The sequence below is a fragment of the Motacilla alba genome, chromosome 18 (assembly GCF_015832195.1).
Source record: "Motacilla alba alba isolate MOTALB_02 chromosome 18, Motacilla_alba_V1.0_pri, whole genome shotgun sequence".
Lineage (NCBI taxonomy): Eukaryota > Metazoa > Chordata > Aves > Passeriformes > Motacillidae > Motacilla > Motacilla alba.
This window is the reverse complement of record NC_052033.1, coordinates 1,999,396-2,023,055: the sequence shown is the minus strand read 5'-3', so window position 1 is coordinate 2,023,055 and position 23,660 is coordinate 1,999,396. Positions and strand designations below refer to the sequence as shown.

At 48.9% G+C, this 23,660-nt stretch overlaps 3 protein-coding genes across 12 annotated transcripts; 2 read left to right on the top strand and 1 right to left on the bottom strand.

Moving 5' to 3' along the window:
• Positions 1 to 1,603: 1,603 nt before the first annotated feature.
• SRSF2 (serine and arginine rich splicing factor 2) lies at positions 1,604 to 6,341 on the top strand. Of its 8 annotated transcripts, none has more exons than XR_005259345.1 (5): positions 1,604 to 1,804; positions 1,940 to 2,348; positions 2,887 to 3,197; positions 3,553 to 3,656; positions 4,312 to 6,341. XR_005259345.1 is itself a non-coding variant. In XM_038157079.1 (4 exons), exons 2-3 carry the CDS (start codon positions 1,987 to 1,989, stop codon positions 3,188 to 3,190), a joined length of 666 nt encoding a protein of 221 aa, XP_038013007.1. In that variant the 5' UTR covers positions 1,604 to 1,804; positions 1,940 to 1,986; the 3' UTR covers positions 3,191 to 3,197; positions 3,553 to 6,341. The 8 variants fall into 8 exon arrangements, 3 of the variants coding, with proteins under 3 accessions (XP_038013007.1, XP_038013006.1, XP_038013008.1); XR_005259346.1 differs by having other exon boundaries at positions 1,614 to 1,804; positions 2,887 to 3,656; positions 4,312 to 4,421; positions 4,934 to 6,341; XR_005259347.1 differs by lacking the exon at positions 3,553 to 3,656 and having other exon boundaries at positions 1,621 to 1,804; positions 4,312 to 4,421; positions 4,934 to 6,341.
• On the bottom strand, positions 6,166 to 8,412 carry METTL23 (methyltransferase like 23). 3 transcript variants are annotated; one of them, XM_038157076.1, is made up of 5 exons: positions 7,719 to 7,937; positions 7,535 to 7,639; positions 7,209 to 7,446; positions 6,792 to 6,876; positions 6,166 to 6,495 (listed from the first exon to the last, which is right to left on the bottom strand). In XM_038157076.1, the coding sequence occupies exons 1-5, from the start codon at positions 7,794 to 7,796 to the stop codon at positions 6,294 to 6,296; spliced, it is 708 nt and encodes a 235-aa protein (XP_038013004.1). In that variant the 5' UTR covers positions 7,797 to 7,937; the 3' UTR covers positions 6,166 to 6,293. The 3 variants fall into 3 exon arrangements, with proteins under 3 accessions (XP_038013004.1, XP_038013002.1, XP_038013003.1); XM_038157074.1 differs by having other exon boundaries at positions 7,535 to 8,412; XM_038157075.1 differs by lacking the exon at positions 6,166 to 6,495 and having other exon boundaries at positions 6,810 to 6,946; positions 7,535 to 8,412.
• JMJD6 (jumonji domain containing 6, arginine demethylase and lysine hydroxylase) lies at positions 8,336 to 22,423 on the top strand. Its single transcript, XM_038157077.1, has 7 exons — positions 8,336 to 8,574; positions 9,320 to 9,708; positions 12,580 to 12,866; positions 14,084 to 14,219; positions 14,338 to 14,476; positions 15,128 to 15,255; positions 16,836 to 22,423. Exons 1-7 carry the CDS (start codon positions 8,446 to 8,448, stop codon positions 16,870 to 16,872), a joined length of 1,245 nt encoding a protein of 414 aa, XP_038013005.1. The 5' UTR covers positions 8,336 to 8,445; the 3' UTR covers positions 16,873 to 22,423.
• Positions 22,424 to 23,660: the final 1,237 nt, after the last annotated feature.

The window sequence follows — 23,660 nt, the reverse complement described above, 5'->3', positions numbered from 1 at the left end:
TGTCAGTGTTTTTCAAAAGAGCATGTAATTTTCACTTTTGGAGGAAAGTCAGTGTGATTATTCAGAGGCTGCTTTACAAAGATGCAATTAAAATATCAAGGTGAGGGGTCTTAACACAAGAAAAGCTCTCTTCTTCCTTTTTAATATTATTAATTTGTAGTAGCAGAATTTTAAGATCCTCTAGGAATAATGTCCCACTCATGTCTTTTCTCCCTTATGCCAGTACAAACTTCCATCCTGCTGCACAGCAAACTGGGCTGGTGGGCTGGAACAATTCCTTTGGCAACAGCAGCAATGTGTTGTTGAAGTGACTGAAACTGGGAGGAAGGGGTATAGGAAATGTCTTCTGTTATTTTAAGAAAATCACTGTAAAGATAAACTTCAAATTTCTCCTTTGGAAAAGGGTTTCAGCAGATGAAACACCGAATTTTTTAATCAAAATTCTCTGGTGAAAAAATAGAACATGAAGCAATACAAAATGTCAAACCAGCACCAGTTTCTTTGATTTCTGAAGTAATTTGTAGCAGGAAACAAACTGTTGCTTCTGGATTTGTATTCATGGCACTGTCTATATTAATACTTCTTCAGTGCAGAAAAAAAAATTCAGTGCAGAAAAAAAAATTAAACACAATTATAGTAAAACTAAGAATTTAAATTCTAATACTGAAATAATTGTTCATATTGATACTGCCATTGCAATAAACAGATTAGTAGAAAATAAATCTCATTTCCATTCTGTTTTTAACATAGTGTTGTGGAACAGCTGGGTAAAAACTTTCAAAATTGTTTTCAGAATGAAAACCAGGTATTACAGTTCAGGAGTCTGGGCATTTTATTCATGCCTGAGGAGACAGAGCATCAACTTCTGGGGTGGGGGGAGCAGCTTTCACAGAATTCCTTGGACTCTGAGAAGTTACTTGTCACCCTTACACGAGGGCTGTGCAAATCTCCAACAGCACGACCTTGCAGAGCGGGCCGGTGCGAGGATGATTTTTGTATTTCCCTGCTCGGCTCTCACAGGCACCGGGGGCCGCCCGGGCCGCGGCGCGGATCCACCGCGGCACATCCAGAGCTGGCGGGGCCGCGGAGGCTTCCCCGGGATGCCCGCAGGGATGAAGGAGCGCCCGCAAGAGCCCGCTCCGGGCTGCCCGGCCCCCCACAGCCGCCACAGGCACGCAGCGGACAGGAAAGGCACCGAGCTCCCACAGCAGCTGCTCCGGGAGCACCGCTCTTACACAACCCCGGCCCCATTCCCCTCACGGCTCTCCCCTCCACGCCCGCCATTTTAAACCGTCCCCGCCCGCCCGCGCCACAAGCGATTCATTTCACCATCGCTTTTTTTTTCCCGCGACGGGGTTTTGTCGCCCCTCTCTCTCTCCAATACACACTGCTGTGCCCTACTTTCTTTTCTCTTTATTGTTATTGCTATTTTGGGGTGGTTTTTTTTACGGTTTTCAACACACATTGTTCAAAAATTTCCCCGCCTCCACCGAGCCCTTCCGGGTCACGGCGGCGGCGTTTTAACAGCCGCTTTCCAACCACAGGGCGAATTATTAATTTAGAAGGGGATTCCCCACGCTCCCTCCGGGATCACCTCGGGGAAAAATAGGAAAAAGGGATCGGGGGTCGCTCCCGCGGCGCCGCGGGCGGGGCGGTGCCGCGTTTCCTTCCGGGGCGCCGCCGGCCATTTTGTGGCGTTAAGCCGCGCGCGCGGGCGGTTCCCTCTCATTTCCTCGTCGCGGCGGGACGGGGCGGCCGCTCCTGGCGCTTCGCTCCGGCCTCGGGCCGCCCCTCGGACCCTGAGGTGGGTGCTGCTCCCTGCGGACCACGCGGCTTTCCCCTATGCGCTGTAGCTCTCCTCCTTTTTGGACTCGCCCTGCGGCGTGAGGCGCGTCGCCCTCAGGGCCGCGCCGGCTGCTGACCCCCTTGAACTCCTCAGGTTTATTCTCTTCGTCCGCCGCCGCCCCTCAGGGGCTCCTGCCCACCATGAGCTACGGCCGCCCGCCGCCCGACGTGGAGGGCATGACGTCCCTCAAGGTGGACAACCTGACCTACCGCACCTCCCCGGACACCCTCCGGAGGGTCTTTGAGAAATACGGCCGCGTGGGCGACGTCTACATCCCCCGGGACCGCTACACCAAGGAGAGCCGCGGCTTCGCCTTCGTGCGCTTCCACGACAAGCGGGACGCGGAGGACGCGATGGACGCGATGGACGGGGCGGTGCTGGACGGCCGGGAGCTCCGCGTGCAGATGGCCCGCTACGGCCGCCCGCCCGACTCGCACCACAGCCGCCGCGGGCCGCCGCCCCGCCGGTACAGCAGCAGCGGCTACGGCCGCCGCAGCCGCAGGTGAGCGCCGCGGAACGGGCAGCGGAGTTCGGGCAGTAAATGAGATGAACCTTAGCTGTGCGCCTGTGCGGTGGGAGCCGTTTGTTTTCATGTCGGTTGCCTAGAGAGGTAGTGAGGTCTCCGTCACTGAGTGGCAGGGGCACAGAGTTGAGCCATGTGCTCTAGGCCGATCCTGCTTAAGCAGGGAGGTTGCACCGGATGATCAACTGTTGCCCCTTCCAACCGGAGCGATTCTGGGATTCTGTGTCCTTTTCCCAGCGAGTTTCGCGGCGGGGCTGGGAAGAGGAAGTGAGGGTTTACTAGAAGTTTACTAGCACAGGCACGTGGGGTTCTCTCGGCGTGGAAGGGTTTCGCCCTGTAGTAGATTTAGCCCCCGGCCACTCGCTCTGAACAATGGCGCCCTCGTAACGCTCATTTTCCTGCCCACGTGCGTCCTGTTCCGCCTTCCCTGTCCCGCAGCACTCGCTGACTGGAGCGTCACCCGTGAGCAACTTCTAACGCGCCCTTCTTTTTTTTCTTTCCTCCTGGTGTGTTTTAGCCCTAGAAGACGCCGTCGCAGCCGATCTAGAAGCAGGAGCCGCTCTAGGTCCCGCAGTCGGTCCCGCTACAGTCGATCCAAATCCCGGTCTCGCACACGCTCTCGGTCTCGCTCCACCTCCAAGTCCAGGTCTGCCAGGAGATCCAAGTCAAAGTCCTCATCTGTCTCCAGATCCCGCTCCAGGTCAAGATCCCGGTCCAGATCTAGAAGCCCTCCCCCTGCCTCAAAGAGAGAATCCAACTCTAGATCCAGGTCTAAGAGCCCTCCTAAGTCTCCGGAAGAAGAAGGAGCTGTATCCTCCTAGGAACATGGTAATGTACCTCGGGATCAGCACAGGATGCATGTTACTTTATTAGAGCACTTAGGTGGGGTGTTGGGTAGTTCTTGGAGCATTAATAGCCTGAACCAAGTGAATCCTAGTGGGGCACATTGTTAGTTGTTGGTTTTGGTTTTTGTTTCTTGAGCAGTGATTTTTTTTTGGTTATTGATTTAGGGAAATAATTACTGAAGGGTTTTTTACGGAGAAATTTTTTTTTAAACAGAGAAAATGTTTTATTGCAAGATTAATGCCTTGGTTTTAATAAAATATTGTATGAGACGCAACCTATGATGAAAATGACTATTTCTTACTGTATTTATCCAACATCTGCATTTTCCCCTTTAAAGCTGCGGTCTCCTGTTTGCTAAAAGAATATTGGCCAGTATTGCAGATTTTAACTGATTTGGCTGATCCTCCAGGGACCAGTTTCTGTGGGCGTGTGTTGGAGCAGGTTTGTCTTACACTGTTAAAGATACACTATCCTTTTAGAACGGAAGATCGGTTCAGTGGCCGTTGTACTGACTGGAGGTAATAACTGTCCTAGAAAAGTGGTAAATTCCTTGCTACCAGAAAACCACGGAAACTAGTTTTTCCTCAAGTCGACATCTTGAAGAGGCATCTAAGGATACACCGGGTGGGGAAAGGATAGTGTGTCTTTAACCCTTCAAACTGTTTGGTCCTGTTTTTTAAAAGGAAAGGGCCTGAGCTAGCTCTGGATTTTAGATAATTGTAGCAAAAATAGTCACATTTTCGGTTTTGAATACTAAATAGAGCTTAGTTAAGTCTTTATGAAGAAGTATTAGTTTTGTAACTTTTATAGAATTCTGAATAATTGAGTGGTGAACAGGCTGAATTGAAGTTAATGATGGCTTGACCCACAGCCTGCTGCTTATTCTCCTTTGTAACTAAATATTTTGATCAAACCTTACATTTGGCCTCTGAAGTAAAGCAACACATGGGGGGAGGTGGAACACTCTGGAAATTCCTAAAACTTAATTAAATTAGTCAAAGCCAGTTGAAACACAACTAGAAATATCCTTGAAGTCATCCACACCCTAAATGGACAAGGTAGAAACCTGGCTGAACTTTTCTCTCTTCAAACCTAGATGCTTCAGCTAAATGAGAACCCAGATAAAGGACGCCTTTGGGGGGAAAAGATCGCTTGAGTCTTCAGCCCATTGGAGAGACCCTGGCCGAGCAACCAGCTGTTGAAAAGGTTATTTTGTAACATTTTGTCTAACTTTTTACTTGTTTAAGTTGCGCCTCAAGTGGCAGATTTTACATTTTATGTGCCATTTTGTTGCTGTTATTCAAATTTCTTGTAATTTAGTGAAGTGAACGACTACCGATTTCAATATTGGCTTGGATATTTGAGGTAAAACTTCATTTTTGTTTATATAGTGCTGACATCTATTGGAAATTAAAGTCGATGGTAACTTGCTGCCTCCAGTTTCATACTGAGGAATCATGCAGCCATTATATGCTGATAGCTAACTGTCAAAAAGTACCCTCAATTTTATTTGGATTCCTTAAATAAGTCCACAAAACTTCAACTTGAAACTTACTGTAAATGCTTTTTTTTTTTTTAAAGAAAGAAAAACTTTGACTTAAAATAGCATCTTCAAATTCAAATTGGTAGAAATCTTTTCAGGTGACAGTTGATATTTGCACGGATTGTTTTATCAGACTCAATTCTAATCTCTTCTCTTATGTATTTTTGTGCACTAGGCGCAGTTGTGTAGCAGTTGAGTAATGCTGGTTAGCTGTTAAGGTGGCGTGTTGCAGTGCAGAGTGCTTGGCTGTTTCCTGTTGTCTCCTGATTGCTCCTGTGTAACGATGCCTTGTCGTGCAGAAACAAATGGCTGTCCAGTTAATTAAAATGCCTGACAACTGCACTTCCAGTCACCCGGGCCTTGCGTAAAAAAAATGGAGCATACAGTGAGCACATCTAGCTGATGATATACACACCTTATTATTTCCAGAATGGTAAAACTACCAACCTACATATATGAACTTACATATGAGAATTGTAATGTTAAGCAAAGAAATGGTTCATTCCTTTGTAAGTACTGATTGGTGTATCTTTTGCTTAAGACATTCTGTACTATACCCACTGTCTCTGTAGTTAATATTAAACATTTTTTTCTGTGTTAACTTTTCTCAACTTAATGTCTTGGGTCAGCTTATTTTTAGCTTGAAAAGATTTCTGCGATTAAACTGTCAATGTTTAACTTCTATATAGTAACTAAATGCATTCTACTGCTTATAAATTTTATCCACGGGGGTTGCTTTGAAATTACTGTGGGCAAACTTTAATTAGTATTGTTACTAACCCAGAGTTGTGTGGCAGGTGGTAACACACCAGGCCACGAACACAGAGCCAGCCTGGGCTGGTGTTGTGGGAGGTCCACACTGAGCAGTACTAATAATTGCATTGCTGTGTGCTTGCCCTGGCTCACCAGGCTGCTGCTTGACAGGGGCTGATCTTTACAGTGATGATTTCTCTTGATTTGGTACCAAATGACTTGTAACTTCAAACATCCTGTGTCAAGGGTCATTGTAATGCCTTGTTTTATCTTATGCATGTATGTTAAATGGGAATGGAAACATCTGAACGCTGGCAGTATGGCTTTGTTGAGGATTAAAAGTACTTTTCTACAAACTGAGGAGTTTGTATGTTCTAGGGTAGTGCAGTCTCCACACTCATTTACCAACAGAGGGGCTGGGTTTTGTATGTGCATCTTTGGGAAGGATTCTCAGTCCTGGGCAAAGGATCTTATGGGAATGGGTGTTTTTATTTTAAGAGTACAGTTACCTTTTCATAGCTGAAGCTGTGGATTTAAGTTGGATCTTGTGGATTTCCAGGTTAAACTCTGTTGTATAGTGGCTCCCATGATGGAATTGAGGCTCCAAACTATTGCATGGACTTGGGGGAGGAACACAAATTCAAAAGCCATAGCTGGAAAACCAAATAGCTTTATTTTTACAATGCATGTTTTAGGAATCGCTGCTTCCCCAAAATATCCATGAGGTTTGCTGTAACCAGGACTGTTCTGTGCAGCTCTGTGCTGCACTGAACAGCTGAGTATCACCTTGTACTGCAGTCTAAAGTGGAATAAAGTGAAGTGCCCTCTGACTGTGCTAGTGAGATGATCATCATTTCAATTGTGTGTCTTCCTGGCATGGAGGAGCTGGCCAAGTGCTCTTTGTCTGCACCAAAGGAATGCAGGGGGACGTGGATGCTCTTCAGGTTCCATTTGTGGAGCAGAGCCTCGACAGACCAGTCAGCACTGAGAGGAGAGGAAATGAAAACCTAACCCAGGGTTATCACTGCTCCAGTAGCTCAGCAGGCTGTCACCAAACTAGTACAGCACAATGGGCTTGTATCAGTTTTCTACTTAACAGCAAATGGGTGGTTCTTGGATCATTTTCAGATTTTGTTACCTCCAGGGTTTACTGGGCAGATAGCAGCCTGACTCACACTAAAGAGCTTTTCTGAGTCAGTGGTGCTGCCACAGAGGAGTTGATGCTCGTCCACAGCTGAGACAGGAGTTAAAATTTGAGTTTTAAACATGTAAGAATTTACCTTCGGACTTGGTATGTTGTCCAGAATAGAGCATGTGGGTTCTTCTCCAACAAGAAGTAAATTGTAGTTAAAATATCTTCAAAGTCTGTGTAGTTTGGGGAGATAAAGCAGTCTGGGTTAGTCTCGATTCCAGGTGTGGATAAATCTGCCTGGTTCTATGAAATGGTAATTACAAATCAATGCAAGCACAGTGCAGCTGTGTATGAGACCCAAGCATGGCATGAAGGGACTGTTATTGACTAAATCTGCTGCTCCCACACCCTCAGCCACATTTATGACAGCTCTAAACTAGAATTACCCCAGAGTAACAAGGTCAGTAGCACAGTGGCACCTGATCTACTGACACGGTTCCCTGCAGTACTTGGACACGAACGCCTTGCAGTCACAAACCGAAGATACCTAAGAGCAGAAACGTACCTTTGGGGTCAAAAAAGACATCTGAGCCTAAAATGATGTCTATGGGTGCAAGCGAGAGCAGCTCTGGCGACACGCGGCCCCAGGTGAGGCCGAGGACGGGCACGTGGGGCAGGCGGTTCATGAGGCAGCTGCTGCGGCAGCTCTGCAGGCACTGCGGCAGCTCCTCGCTGTCCGACAGGATCACCTGGGCACCGCACCGGGCGGCCACCACGCCGGGGAGACTCACACCGGCACCGATCTGAAAGCAGAGCGTGTTCGCGGAGCCCGCGGGCGGAGCCTGACCCGCGGGTCACGAGAGCGGGAACCGGGCGGGGAGCGGGCGGTACCTCCAGCACTCGCTTGCCGGGCAGGCTCCGCCTGTGCGCCCACAGGTATTGGGCCAGGACCACGGCGCAGGGCCACACGTACGTGCCGTACTGCGAGTCCAGCACCTGCGAGACACGGGGCGAGGCGCTGTGCCGGGGTCCCGGGCGCTCCCGCCGTTCCCCGTGTCCCGGCTGCCCCCGGTACCTCGGGCACGCGCACGGCCAGCGCCGCCGGACCCTCCTCGAAACGGTACCGCCGCGCCCGCCGCCGCGGCGCCGCCATGGGCCAATGGCGGGCAGACACGTATTGGCGCCAGGCCGCGCCGGCCAATCGGCGCCTCCTGCCGGTGTGACGTCACGCGGAGCGCCGCCGCGGGCGCTGATGGCGATGAGGCGCTCGCCCGGCCGCGGCCTGCCCCCGGGGCCGCGGTTAAGCCGGGCCGCTCCCGCCCGCACCGCTGCCCCGGCGGGGCGGGGCGGGCGCCTCCGCGGGCTGCTTCCCAGAGAAGGGAGGAAACCGGGTGACACGCGGTCGTCCCGCCGCTGTCCGGGGAGTAGCCGGCGCGGGCCCACCGCGGGAAGGGCGGCGGCGGCGGTGGGTTCCCGGGGCGGCCGCGGAACTCCCTGGCCAAGAGCGCCCGGTGCCCGCGCTGCCTCCGTGCCGCTCGCGCTGCCCTTCCTCAACATGGCGGCGCGGGGGCGCCGCTTCCCCAGTCTCGGCCAATCAGCGCCGAGGCGTGGCGGAAGCCGGGGCGCAGCCGGCCAATGGGAGTGCGGCGGGGGCGGGGCCGCGGCGACAGCGGCGGCACGGGGTGAAATTTCTGGAAGGTGCGGCCGGAGCGGGGCCGGGATCGGGATCAGGGTCCGCATCGGGATCCGCATCAGCGTCGGGCCGGGGGCCGCGGACGGTGACGGCCCCCAGCGCCGCCGCCATGAACCACAAGAGCAAGAAGCGGATCCGTGAGGCGAAGCGCAGCGCCCGGCCCGAGCTGAAGGACTCGCTGGACTGGACCCGTCACAACTACTGCGAGACCTTCCCCCTCAGCCCCACCGCCTGCAAGGTGCGGAGGGGAAAGGGGGGTGAGGAATGAAAGGGTGGGAATGGGGAATGGAGGGGGGGGAAATTCGGAATGGAGGAGGGCGCGACTGAGCGAGTCCTGCGGGGAACGGGGAAGAGACCTGAGGGGAACGGAGGGGGCTGGGGGAAGTGGGGTGGGGGCACGACTGGGGATAGGGGAGCCCTGAGGGGACGGGGATGGAGGGGGGCGACTGAGGGGATTGGGAATGCCTGAGGCGAAGGGGGAGCTGCGGGACGACTGATGGGAAGCGGGAAGGGGCCCATTCCCGAGGCTGGGGTTGCCTCAGAGCTGGCGGCAGGGAGAGGCTTGGTGAGGGACGGGACTTTCTTCCCTCCACGTGGCGAGGCGTGTGGGAAGGTCAGGGCCCGCCGGGAAGGAACGGGCACCCGCCTGACTGCCAGGAGCGCTTCCCGCTGTCCCGAGGGAGGGAAATGCAGCAGGGGATGTGTCAGCCGAAAGGGCAGGGTGGCCTCTCCGCCCGGGGAGCTGCCTCGGTGCGGAGCTGTGCCAAAGGCTTCGGGCGGCGGGTGTCACTGATGTGTGCAGGGAGCGGGCCAGGAGAAACGGGGCTGCAGCCGCGGGGAGCTTAAAATAACACAGAGGCAGGTGCGTAGCCGCGTGGTGTGTGGAGCAGAGGATATGTGTGAAGCACCCCCACGAGCGAGCGCAGCCCTAGGACGTCAGTCTGTCCTAATATCTGCCCTGCTTTCCTCCCTTGGTTTCCCAGGATAACGTGGAGAGGGCAGATGCACTCCAGTTAACAGTGGAGGAGTTTGTTGAGCGTTATGAAAAGCCTTACAAGCCCGTGGTGCTGCTGAACGCTCAGGTGGGCTGGTCTGCCCAGGAGAAGTGGACGCTGGAGCGGCTGAAACGCAAGTACAGGAACCAGAAGTTCAAGTGTGGGGAGGACAATGATGGCTACTCCGTGAAGATGAAGATGAAATATTACATCGAGTACATGGAAACCACACGGGATGACAGCCCCCTGTACATCTTTGACAGCAGCTATGGAGAGCATCCCAAGCGAAGGAAACTCCTGGAGGACTACAAGGTCCCCAAATTCTTCACTGATGATCTCTTTCAGTACGCTGGGGAGAAACGAAGGCCGCCCTACAGGTAAAGTGACAGCAAGACAAAACTGGGTATTTTCCAGCTCGCTGGTTGTTCCTAAATACCTGGGATTGTCTCATATAAAAAAGGGGTATTTTTACATCATCTCTGAAATGAGTGTACGACTGTAATCCTGCAGGAGAGAAGGGCAGATTTTTATTTATAATAATTTTTTTTAAAATTTTAATTATTTATATCATAATTTCTGCTTTTGCCACCAGTGTTGCTGTAGGTTTATGGTGTAGGGTTGTTTTTCTTCCATTCTTTTAAGTCAGTTTACATCACTTCTTAGATTTTCTCAAAAACTACGTAGTTACTGAGAGCTGTAAAGATCAGTTTCTTGCTGTGTGTGCATTCTAGTATTCAAATTTTAAATACCTCAGGAACAGCTCCTGGGTTTTGCACCAGTGGCTTATGTACAGTGTGGAATTTTGTTTAATTATGAGTCACTCCTTTTAAGGTAAAGATCTTAAGCTAGATTAGGATCTAATATGGGCACCAGTTCTTAGCTCCCCTTCAGATGGTTTTGAGAGAGAACAGTATTTCACATCTATGTTGTCTTTTCAACCTTTATTTTTGCTTCAGCTTGGAAGAGGCTGAAATGACATTTCATTCATAAATTCAAATGCAGCAACCTTGTATTTGAGCTTCTAGATAAAAAGCCATTTTTATCTATGTCACTATGACACTCTCTCCCAAGTAATTAAAGTCTTTACAGTGCCATTATAATTGTCAGACAATGCTCTTTGAGTGACATGAGGCTGTGATGTGGTTTATTTAAATAAAATTGAGCAAGAGCTCATCAGTAATGGCACTTTCCTCTCCACTCTGTCATGTGTCTGCAGTCCAGTTGTGCTTTTTGCAGGAGTGAAGCAAGGACCTGATTCCATTCGAGATCACTGAAGGAGGTGTTTTTACAGTGCTTTTCATGATTCTCTTCTCAGAACACACAATGCTGTGGTCAAACACAAAACCACACTGGGTGTAGGAGAAACTGAATACACTTACTGACCTGGAGATCATTTACCTGAGTTAGACGTAAATGAGAGAATCTGCTTGTGACTCATTTATTTTGCTGTCTGTTCCCCCACACCCTCCCCACCTACATGCACATGCTGAGCTCCTTGCTCTTGATCTTGGTATTGAACTTCTTGTATTTTGTTCTGGAAAATGTGGGTATTTTTCAGGCTGTCGAGGTTTTTTGAGAGGTGAGTGATGCACGAGAGCACAGTAATATCTCCTGGAGTTAAAGGGTTCATCTAGGTACAGAAATGAGTGTGCAGTACTTTTAGAGCATAATTGCAAATCTGACAAGAAGTGGTGCTTATCATATGAGGAGGATACGACCTCTGCAGGTTGATCTCTGGGTTGAGAGGTGTGTGATAGTGTGTAGACCTTAAAAGAACAATTGGTGCTGTTTTGGACATTTTTATTGGCATTGTTCTTCTTTAAAATAAAGACAGTAATTTCTGGAAGCCATTTACTGAAGCAGCTATTTTAATATGAGGAAAGTGGCTGGGGTTTACTTTCAGATTGGATTTAGGAATTCTGAAGTTTGTAATGGTAAATTCGATGTCTTGGGGCAAACTGCGTTTTGTTCATTGTAAATTAAGTATTTGGAGGAAGGTGCTGGTAAATGACAGCGTTGCTAAATAAGGTTTTTAAAACCTGTGTGTAGATTCAAATTATTGTCAGAAAAGGGGTATTAAGCAGTGCATCTGTCTGTGCCAGACAGACCTTCATGTGTATAATTTCTTCTGATTTCTTAACAAAAGCCTTGACTGTTCTACCTGCAGTTCAATCAGCTGTCTAAGCATAATATGAATCTAAAGAGTGAATTGGCAATAGAAATGACAAACACCTGCTTATTTACAGCTCCTTTGTGAAGCAGGAAGAAATCAGCTTGATAATCAAACTTTACTCTCCTACAATTGATAGTGACAAATGATCCTTCAAAAGCAGTTTGATTTACACCGGTACTGGAAAGGGGAGATGGAGAACTTGCTGTATTTTCTGAACCTTTGCATTCCTCTTGCTGAGCATCACCCTCCTGTCACACACCATGAAGGGATTGTGTTGGTGCTTTAGTTTCTGCACTCTCTGCTGCCAGTTAAACAATTATTGTCATTTTTTCCTCTTGGTGCCTGCTATGAAGTCACCTCATACACCTTTTTCTGGTGTGCTTGGTCTTACTGCTCTGTTCCGGGGAAAATGAGCAGTTGAAGGTGCTGCTGCAGTTAAACATGTACAGCAGATAAAGTTCTCCACTGGGAGAAATAAACCTTGTAAATGGGCAGTGGGAATAGAAACCTCAAATCCTGAATGGTCGCTGGAGAATAAGCTCCATGTAGTTAAGTGTTGGAATGAAAAGCCTCTTGTGAATGAACAGAAGGCGAAGAGAGAGGCCGGGGTTGTGTAACTTGCTCTGTTCCTTGTTGTTGCCTTTTGTTCCTCATTGTTCTGCAGTTCCGGTGTTTGAGCAGCAAATTCTAGAAAACCATAGGAGAATCCCCCTGCCTAGGAAGAATTCCAACACAGGCAGTTGGGACTTAATCACGCTCAGAAACTTTGAAATCACGATTTCATTGAAGAACTGTTTAAAACAAAATACAGCTATGACATATAAAAAGTCATTTTCACTTACTTATCCCACAGCCATTCCTGTCCCAATTCATATTCGTGTTTAGGTTAAACTCCTGTTAAATCCTTTTGCTGCAGTGTGAACTTAACAAAATCAAGAATGTAAATGAAGGAACTGTAGTTACTTTAATTAATTTCTAACTGAACGTGCAACGAGCTGCTGTAATTGTCTGTCTAACATGAAGAAAAGGAGCTACCTGCTCTATGACTAAAGGACTTTTCTTCCCCTTAATGCAGATGGTTTGTGATGGGCCCACCTCGTTCTGGAACAGGAATTCACATTGATCCCTTGGGAACCAGTGCATGGAATGCCTTAGTCCAGGGACACAAGCGTTGGTGCCTGTTCCCAACCAGCACTCCCAGAGAGCTGATCAAAGTGACACGGGAGGAGGGGGGGAACCAGCAGGACGAGGCCATCACCTGGTTCAATGTCATCTATCCTCGGACACAGCTTCCCACCTGGCCCCCTGAGTTCAAACCCCTGGAAGTCTTACAGAAACCAGGAGAGACAGTCTTTGTGCCAGGTATGTGCCAATCTCTCCAGGAAGGAAATCTGGGAGGAAAAAAAAGCATATTTGTACCATTCCTGTGCCATGGAGATGAAGGGAACATTTCAGCTTTCTTAGATGGCCCATTTCTTACAAAACAAACTGAGCTCATTTTGGGACTATTCGTGTATGACCTGTGGCATAGGATTGCATGTGATACAGATGGCAAAACAAGTGGGATTTCAAGTGCAGCATCACAGGAATGTAGTCTGAACTAAATTGCAGTAATAGAAAGCTGTCAGGGCATAAAATAATAGAGGCGTTTGAGCCCCAGTAACTCTTAGTCAAAAATGTTTGAGTTTATACACGCTGGAGCAAATTCATGGCTGAATTTTGCATGTGAATGTTTCTTAGCTGTGGGAAATGAACTACTTAAAGGCACTGGCACCTTCCACCCACCTCTCTGTGGTTATGCTTCATCTTGCATTTGAAATCAAAAGCTAAATAAAGCTTTGCTGAAGATGCCCTTCCCTCCGAGTGCCTGCACACTGTGTGCCCATTGTAAGTGGGGTGAGGTGAGTTCAGTAGCAGATTCTAACCTCTGAATCTTGCATCATTTATGTGCAGCACAGCCCATAGTTTCTGTCCACATTGCTTGTCTCTAACATCCAGCTGACTTGGTGTGTGAAGGGTGCCTTGTGATTGTCTTGGCACTTATTAGTGACTCCTGACTGTACCTTCTGTTAAGAGTTTGTAGCTGTCGGGTTCCATTAAACTGTTCCCTCAGTCTTTTCTGAGCCTCCAAGTGGGTTGTAAGAACTCCACTATTTTTACCCCGTGTGGAAAAACAATTTTGCAGCTATGTTTAAATGAAAGGTTAGTCTGTAGTCATAAGAACCTTGCAAAATCAGCGTGGAAAGTGCTCTCCAGCTGAACAGAAAGGGCTCTGTGCAGTCTGGGTTACAATGGCTGCTGCTGTTAAATAAACTGTCAGCAGCCAGCGTGGTGCTGTCAGGTCACATCTTCAGTCCTGGGTGTGAGCTGGGTAATTTGGTCAGAGCGTAGAGCTGCCTTCTGTAACAATAACCTGTCAGGTGCTGGAATAAGACAGGAAAGATGATGGGTTGGAAAACTCACCTGGGTTTGGGAGATAAGGTCCAGTTCCACCTGCACTGTGGGAAAGGTGTTCTTGGCTGTTCTTGAGCTTGCTCTCTGCCATGCAGCCACCAATGGTCACTGGTGTTGTGTTTTAGGTGGCTGGTGGCACGTAGTCCTCAATCTTGACACAACAATTGCCATCACACAAAACTTTGCCAGCTGTACCAACTTCCCAGTGGTGTGGCACAAGACAGTACGAGGGAGACCTAAACTGTCACGGAAATGGTACAGGTAAGAGATTCAGTAGCTTTCTTTGTATATTCTCCATTGAAAACAAAAACCTAAAAATATTCATTAATGTGCAGTGGTACAATTCAAAGGCTAACCCTGAAATTCCAACTGTATTTAGGATCTTAAAGCAGGAGCATCCTGAATTGGCAGCCTTGGCTGATTCAGTTGACCTGCAGGAATCTACTGGTATTGCTTCTGACAGTTCTAGTGATTCTTCCAGTTCATCAAGTTCCAGCTCCTCAGACTCTGATTCAGAGGTAATGCTTTTTACTGCAATAGGTGATCCATATTCTGCATATTTACATTGTTTTTCCATACCTTATCATGTGCCTTCATCCTGATATTCATGCCATATGGAATGAATTAATGGAAAGCAGCTAAACCAATCTACGTGGTGGAGGAGCCTGTGATCTTAGCAGGTTCTGTTTGCTGAAGCCTCTCTTTGCTTTGCTAAATGGACTCAATCTGTTTGATCTATGTCTATGTTATATATGAATCTGTCAGTCATTTAGCTGGTGGAAAATAGCTGCAAAGTGAATGTTCTAAAAACTGGGAGAGGGGGAAAAATCCAAAACAGGTCAGTTATGACACAGGACTCTTGTTGACACCTAAATCCTTCAGAAGCCAAAGTCCTCTTGGAGGATGAGGTCCTTCTGGGGGCCAAAAGGAACACATTCATTGTCTTGCCTCAAGTCAGCTTCAGCCAGTGATGAAATCTAAAAATGTTTCTGTTCCTGACTTTTAAATGCTTAATTTAAGATTTCCTTGATGTGTCTAGCCTAAAACAGCACTTTCTTTGAGCTCAGCAACGCTGAGCTCAAAGAACTCAAAGAACTTGTGGTGAATTGCACAGCACAGAGAGTTGTTGAGGTTCCTCTGAATTGTGGCTTCATCTTTCCACCCCGCAGTGTGACTCTGGCTCTGAGACAGAGGGGATGATGCACCGCAGGAAGAAGCGGAGGACGTGCGGAATGATGGGGAACGGGGACACAACTTCCCAGGACGACTGCGTGAGCAAAGAGCGCAGCTCCTCCAGGTGACCCCGGGGCAGCTGTTGGTTTTAAACAGGACAACACAAGGGAGAGCTGGCACACTTCAGATAGGGGATTCCTCAGGAGAGAGGGATGGAGAGCAAGGGATTCCTTACAGGAATTGACCAGTGGTATTGTCCCTCCATTGTTCCAAACAGAAAACTAAGATTATTGCTGGTTTTTTTTAAATCAGGGGTTTTATTTAATAAACGGTCTTATTACTTTTCCTAGTTGTCTCTTTTAATAGATGAAAGGATTTGATTTTATCGTTGTTTAATGAGAGAGGTGGGATGTTTAAACTGCTCTTCAGAGAGCACAGATGAATATTGAACAGTTAAAGATGAAGAATGATCAGGCAGCACTCAGGTTTCAACCTTCAAGTAGTTGTATGGTTTCTCTTACTGCTGCCTGGACTATTTTAATTTGTTCCCTGCTTTATCTGTTAAAGGCAAAATTCATCCTAAATTCCAAATGCCTGTGTTTACATTTTAAATAAATAAATAAATACATAAATATCGAGCAAGTTTCAGTCAGTGTGAAAGGAGGCAACATTAATATTGCAAAATCAAGGATAGACATGCTTAGGGTAAAGTTGCTGAGGAAAGCAGTTCTCTGCACAGGCCAGGTTAAAAAGAGTGGAACACTGGGAATCTGGGAGTATACTGCAGGGAAGAACTTAAACATTCTCTGCTAAATGAAGCATTTTTCTCGTATAGCAGAGGCTTGCCAAAATTCTTAAGCAAATTCCTTGCAGCTTGGTTAACCAGTGCTGCTGGATTGGCTGCCTGCCTGCAGAGAGTGCTGGCCAGCTCTTGAGCTCTTGGATGCTCTAGGTTTGACAGGGGTGCAACTGCTGTGGTGGCTTAGTGTGTGGCTTGCTGAAGAAGGTGTGCAGCAGTAATCTACCTGAGGAAGTCCATATTCCAGCAAGATTCCAGCCTGACTTCCTAGTGTGGGGACTGCCTGGAGGCCTGTGTGCTCCTGTAGATTGCTCTCTTGTTTCCAGCAGTTGCTCATAACTGAATACAATTGAATTACAAGTACACAGCATCATTAAAGGTTGGGGAGAGCTGTACTGACTGCTTATTTTGCCCTGGAGTGTTATGCTTGTTATGACATTGTCAAATCCCATTTTGGCAGCCAGTGTGACTTCAGGCAGGGAATGAGCAGCAGGAAAGAACAAACCTTTAATGCAGACCCTGGTCTAAAAGGAGAGCTGTAAAAATGCAGATCACGATGCAGATCTGTTCTTCTGAAAAAACTGTGCACTTTTAAATTATTTGCCATTCAAATTTTGAAATGAATACCCTAAATATTGAAAATTAGCACCTTGCCTAGAACATTTGCTTTCTGGGTTTCACTGTTCTGCCTCCCATATGTTGATTGTTTCACTCTGTGAGGGTGGGTGGGCGTTCTGTTCCAGCTGTGTGATGGCTTAGTTGCTAGAAATGCTTCCAAACATGAAATCTTAACCCTGCTTGTACAATGCTGGAGGAAGGATAAGCCTGAGATTAATCTGCATGCTGGGATCTTGTGCCCTGATCCAAGGGGAATGCTTAAAGGCAGTTGTACCTTTTTTTGACAGGATTAGGGAATCTTGTGGAGGCCGCAGCTATCCCTGAGGGATAACACCACCTACCCAGAGGCAGCTGCTGATGGAAGCTCTGTTAGCAGCCAGCCAGCTCTGTTCTACTCCCTTCTGCTTCTGTTTCTCACACTCCTTAAGTTTTTGTTACTCTTCCTCGACCCAGACATCTTCATTTCGTGCTGTCCAAGGTTGGCTCCTGAATAACCTGTAGGGGAACACCCTGACTGTGTCCTTTGTGCAATGCTTTGTCCCCTCTGCACCCCGGGTGAGTGCACTATAACCCAGCAGTGGGTAAGGACATTTCATGGGTCACAGAACTGGCAAGGAAGGCAACGGTCAGTTTTTAAAGAACTCTTTTTAAAACCAGCAGGTAAATGTAAAAACCTGCCTTGCTTTGACACTGTCATATGTTTACATGTTGTCCTGTACACTTGAGGAAAGGAGCACCAGCCCTTTTGGCCTGTCGGAACGACTGGTGGATCTCACACCAGAATTTTGGGAAGAACAAGGAGGAAATGAGCTTCTGCAAGAACTGAGCTGTGGAAAATGAGTCCTTGGATCTTACCCTGCTGCAGGAGAGCAGAGCTGTCTGGGCTGATGCTTCCAAGTGTGTGTGTGTCATAAAATCCTGGAATATGGGCACCTGGAAAGAACCCATCAGGATCATTGAGGTCAACTCCTGGCCCTGCACAGAAACCAAGAACCCCACCCTGTGCCCAAGAGCATTGTCCAAACACTTTGTGAACTCAGACAGGCTCACTGCTGTGACCATTGCCCCAGGGAGCTTGTTCCAGTGCCCAGCCACCCTCGGGGTGAAAAACCTTTTTGTGATATCCAACCTAAACCTGCTGTCACTCAGCTCCAGCTGTTTCCTTGAGTCCTGTCACTGGCCACAAGAGTGAAGAGATCGGTACCTGCCCCTCTGCTGTCCCTCATGAGGGTGCTGAAGACCCAAATGAGTTCTGACCTCAGTCTCCTCCAGGCTGAACAGACCAAGTGACCTCAGCCACTCCTCATACAGCTTCTCCTCCAGACCCTTCACCATCCTCATGGCCTCCTTTGGACGCTCTCCAATGGTTTAATGTCTGTTAGATGTTGTGGTTCCCAAAACTGCCCCCAGCACTGAAGGTGAGGCCACCCCAGGACAATCCCCTCCCTTTCCTGGCTGGCGATGCTGGGCCTGATGCCCCAGGAGGTGGTTTGCCCTCTGGGCTCAGGGCACTGCTGACTCAGATCCAGCTTGCCACCAGCCAGGAGTGCCTGGACCCCAGTGCAGAATCCAGCCCTTGCCCTGGTTAAACTCCACATGGTTGGTGATTGCCCATCTCTAATTTGTTGAGGCCTCTGTACCCTTGAGGGAGTTGACAGCTCCTCCCGATTCAGTGGTTTTGGCAAACTTAATATTCCTTCCAGTCCTCTGTCCAAGTCATTAATGAGGACGTTGAAGAGCACAGGGATGAGGATGGAGCCCTGCAGAACCCCACCAGTGACCAGAGCCAGCCTGGTGTCACCCCAGTCACTGTCACCCTTTATGTCAACCTGTGAGCCAGTTGCTCACCCATCATGGGACACAGTTAACCAGCTGTGGGCTGGACAGTTTGTCCAGAAGGTCACTGGGAGAGACAATATCCAAAGTTTTGCTGAAATCCATAAGGTGACATCTACTGTCTTTCCTAGATCAGTGAGGTGGGTCAGCCTGTCACAGAAGGAGATCAGATTCAACAAGCAGAAGTTCCCTTCATGAAGCTGTGCTGGCTGTGACTGATGCCTGCATTGTCCTCCAGGTGTTTTTCAGTACTTCCCAGAGTCATCTCTTCCATGGTTTGGCCGGGCACAAGCGTGAGACTGACAGGCCTGTGGTTTCCTCCTTGATGTTGAAAACTGGGACATTTGCCAGCTTCCAATCAGCTGGAACCCCTCCAAATTTCCAAAACTGCTCAAAAATCATGGAGAGGTTTTGCCATGACATCAGCAGCATCTTGAGGATTCTTAGATGAATGCCATGAGGCCCTGTGGATTTGTAGGCACCCATGTGGAGCAGCAGATCCTGCTGCTTTGGGGTCAGTGGGGAGTTGGACATTCTCACAGTCACAGTCCTCCAGCTCAGGGCACTGAGACCCCCTTGGTCAATCATCTGTGCTGAAGACAGGCAAAGAAACATTAAACACCTCTGCCATGTTCATGTCCCTGTTTGTGAGGAGGCCATCCTCCTCCTGGAATAGGCCAGTGTTATTTCTAATTTGCTTTTTGCCATTAATATATTGGAAAAACTCTTTTTTATTTCCCTCATGGTTCTGGCCAGTTTTGTCTCCAGTTGAGCTTTGGCCACATGAATTTTCTCCCTGCAGTGGCAGCAGCATTTCTGTATTCTTCCCATGTCACCTGACCTTGCTTCCACTGGGCAAGCACCTTCCTTTTTCATCTTATTTCTGAGAGAAGATCCCTCTTCAGCCAAGGAAGGGAAGGTGGTGTGAATGCCCCAAGCACTGAAGTAGCTTCAGCAGAGGTGCCCACCAACCTGAAGCATCTTTTGTGGTCTGAATCTGTGTGCTCCATGCACACACCTGAGGTGCAACACCCGAACCAGCAGCAGTCCATCTACTTCCACTCTGTCAGGGTGACAGGTAACAAAGCTGCCCCAGCACCTTGTGATGGGAAGCTCAGTGGAGCAGGAGAATCCTGGAGTTTCTTGCACAGCAAAAACTGTGGCAGGACAAAGCATTTGCCAGTACTTCCAATCCTTCAGATGTGATGTTTAGCACAAGGCAGCTGCTGACAAAGTCTGACTCTGGCAGGATCACATTTGCTGGGCTTGGAACACCAAACAGTTCTGGGGCTGTGGGCCTGCTCAGTGCAGTTCACATCCCCAAATGGCTTTTCTTTGAGGTGACGTGTTCAGACCTTTCTGAAAGTTGCAGTGCCAATTTTAAAGGACTGAGGAGGGGGACGTGTTGTTGTTTTATGCTTTTTAAAAAATGCATTGTGTTGTTTAAGTCTGTGTAGATGCATTTGTATTATGCCAGGTAAAGCTCTCGTCCCCAAGGGATCTTTTGGAGCTGCTGGTTTGTTACGTTAGCAGAGGCTTGTGCTGGTGGTGTCTCTGTGTGGCTGAAGGTGCTGCTAGGAAATCTGAGCTTCCCATGGGCTGCTTCAGTGGGTGCTCTTCTGAGTCCTGGGAGGTGGGTACAGAACTCACTTCAGCCGTTCTTTGGGAGAGGAAACTTGACAGCAGAAGTGCTGTGCATGTAGTAAACACGCAGCAATGCCCAGGCACTGATGAAAGAGCAAATTAAAGAGAGATTAAAGCCTCAACTGTGACTTTCTTAAACGTGTTGGGTTTGGAGGAACCTGGAGTGTTGCTTTTCTGAGCTCTCTGATCCATTATTAACCTTGTCTGTTCCTTATTTAAACACTCCTGGGCCGTATCCTTTTGTGCAAAGGAATCCTAAATATGTTTGTGGGGATCTCTGTTTTTGACTCTTTTGTGCCAGTCAGTTTGTGGAAGAGCAGCGTGGTGGTGGGGAGATGGAGAGAGGGAATGTTTATTGATACATTCTTTAGCTGTCCAGACTCCCAAATTTCCTGTGATAGGTAGGCAGGCATAAGCAAGCACACTTGCTCTGTAGCCACTGCAGATTCTTCTGCAAGATCACTTAAAAAATCCTCCAACTTCTCCAACTCCTGGCATTTCTGGCCAAGGCTGAACAGCCTGGGAGCCTGCACAGTCTGTGGTGTCCTCTCAGAGATGTCAGCAGCTGCTGCCTTTTGGAATCATGTGGGGCCTGGAAAGGTGAAGGCTCACAAGACTCAGCTCTGTCACGGTGAGGGGAGTCCTTGGAGAGCTGCCCCCTCCTCTCTGGTGGCTGGGCAGCACCTCAGTGAGGTGCAGCTGCATTTGGCACACGTGGTTCAGTTTGCACAGTCTAAAATCTAATGTGAAAGCCTGATTGCTGTGCTGGGAAAGCCACAGCTCTGCCTCTAGAAGCACAGTGGGAAGATGCAGTGTGCAGAGCATTCTTCCATAGTGTGAAATAAAGCAATCCCAGGTGAAGCCTGTGTTGGTGTGAGAGCCCTCACAGAAAAGCAGTGTGTTTACAGCAGGCAGCAGCCATCGTGATACCAGCAACCCTCTCCTGACTGCTCCACAGGGCACTTCCTGCTGTGAAACAGCATCTGTGCAGGCTTACCTGGGAAGCAGGACTCTGGGATCTCCAGTTCTTCCACTTCTGGCTTTTGCCTCAGCCACTTTGGTGAGTCTTTGAGCAGTGAGGAAAACCCCTACCTCACAGGGCTGAGCTGCAATTGCTGTGTAAGACACTTTGAAGCCATCCACCCACAAAACGTGTTCCGTTCATCCTGAGCAACCTGAGACTTCTGAGCCTGGTGGGAGCTTTTTGTAGCAGAAAACATTGGGGATGTTGTTCAACACTCTTGGCCACGTGGTGTTCTGTGGTGGCCCTTCCAGAATTGCTGTGTGGTACATAAATTGTAGCAGAACAAGACTTCCCGTTTTCCCCAGGGCTGAGCTGTTGCTGTTCCATGGCCTGCTCAAAACAGGAGGTGCTGCTAGAGCAGGATCTGGTTTTAAATAGGACTAGATGCAATTTTCTCATCAGGGAGTCAGCTTCTCTGGCCTTACAGGAATGGGAGGAGCTGGTGCTTCCCGGGCTGGGTGAGGGAGGAACAGTTAAAAACTGTGCTCCCTTTGTGCCTCACTGTGTGCTTGTGGGAAGCTGGCTGTGGAGAGTGGGCTCTGTGCTCTCATTTCTCCAGGCTTGTGCTTCTTGGGACATCCTTGTCTCATTCCAGCCCTGCTGCTTTTGTACTCTGGAGGCCCTGGATGCAGCTGGTCCAGCACCATGTGGACCCCTCATTTCCTTGAGCCCCAGAGCAGCTGCACAGCTCTGCCTCGCTTCTCTGGGGCTTTGGAGCTGCCCTGTTCCCCAGGGATGGGCAGGGAGCCTCAGGCTGGGTGTCATTGTCACAGTCCTGCCTGCTCTGAGAAAGGTGATGGGATTTGGGAGCTCTGCCTGTGCTTTAGAGCCTGGTGACAGCCACAGGCTGGGAGAGTTCAGGAGGAAATGATCCAGCGCTGCATCAGAACCACAAATACGGGCAAGAGGCACCAGTGCCAGCACCTCTTCCCTGTGGGAGCAGGTGACACCAAGGAGCCTCTGGCAGAGCTTCCTCCCCTCTCAAGCTGGTGTGTGCTGGCTCCAGTTTGTCTTCTCAGTTACATCAAACCTCTCCAAATGCTTCAAGGAAAGACAGCAGCCTCTTTCATAGTTAGCCTCTACTCTCCTCCCTGAGTCCCCAGCCATTGTGGGCTGGGAAGTGAGACTGTTGGCTAGCTCCAGTCTGGAATGCCTCTGTGGGCACGTCGTAACTGAGGTTTTTGGCATCCCCCTTGCAGAGGGGGGAAGGAAAGTGTTACCCATTAGTGTGACAGTCCCACTGTCAGCTCCAAGCCCTGCCACTCCCCTTAGCTGCTTTTATCACCCATCCAGCAGAGCTGGGATACTTGTCTTGTTCAGATGATTGTGGTTTTGCTTTTTATTTTAAATAAAATCAATTATTTTGCATTATCCTGTCACTTTCTTTCATACTGTGATGATCTGAAAAATCTTACAGGTGTGCACCTGTGTTTCTCAAAGTGCTAAATATGCTGGGAACAGCTCTGGGGATGCTTGAGGGTTTGCCCGTCTGTGCTGGGCTGTGGTTTGGAAGCTGCTGGGGTTGCACTGGCTCTGGGAGGTGAGTTTTGTTGCTTGGTTTGTTACCAGACTGTCCCACCTGCTCTTTGGCCCTGCCCTGGCCTCCCCAGTCTGTGTCACAGGAGGTTTCTGTGTCGTGTTTCTGGTGCCACCTCACACTGCCAAGAGGGGCTTTCATCTTCCAGGTGTCTGCTTTAGAATGGCCTCTAGGGTGATCAGAGGGATGGAGCACTTCTCCCATGAGGAAAGGCTGAGAAAAATGGGATTGTCCAGCCTGGAGAAGAGAAGCCTCCAGGGTGATCTAACTGTAGCCTTCTGCTTCCTGGAGGGAACCTACAAGAAAGATGGAGAGAGACATTTTACAGGGGCATGGAGTGGCAGCACAAGGGGAAGGGCTTCAAACTGACAGGGAGTAGGTTTAGCTTGGATATTAGGATGAAATTTTTCCCTGTGAGAGTGGTGGGGCCCTGGCACAAATTGGCCAGAGAAACTGTGGCTGCCTCATTCCTGGAAATGTCCCAGGCCAGGGTGGATGGGGCTTGGAGCAGCCTGGGATCATGGAAGGTGTCTCTGCCCATGGCAGGGGTGGTACAGGATGAGCTTTAAGGTCCCTTCCAACCCAATCCATTCTGTGAATCCATGATTCTGAATAAGCCCCATGGTGCAAAGGGGTTCTATGGAAGGGCTGCACTCCAAGCAGAGGGGCAGAGCTGCCTCAAGGAGCCTGGCTGTGAGGTGGAACAAGGACTGGGAAGATGGGAGAACTTGTATATTTTGTCAGTGAGTGTTGTTGAAAGCAGTAACTGTAGGTAAATAAGCTGGAACAGAGCGTGGGACAGCAGCCCTGAGGCTTTTGAAATATTTATAGCAATATATTGTAAAATGAAACACCTCGAAGAGTAAATGGCTTTGTGGCAGCAGACAGGCAGTTCACTCATTTCCACATAAACCTCTGTCCTCCCCTTCCCAGACACTGCTGGAAACATTCTTCTTTAGTGTCACCTATAAAGCCTTTTTTTTCTCTCCTTTCCAGTTGCCCTTCAGCAGCTCTCCCCATGCCCAGCTCACCTCTCCTGCTCGATGCACAATTAGCAAATGAGCCCCTCCT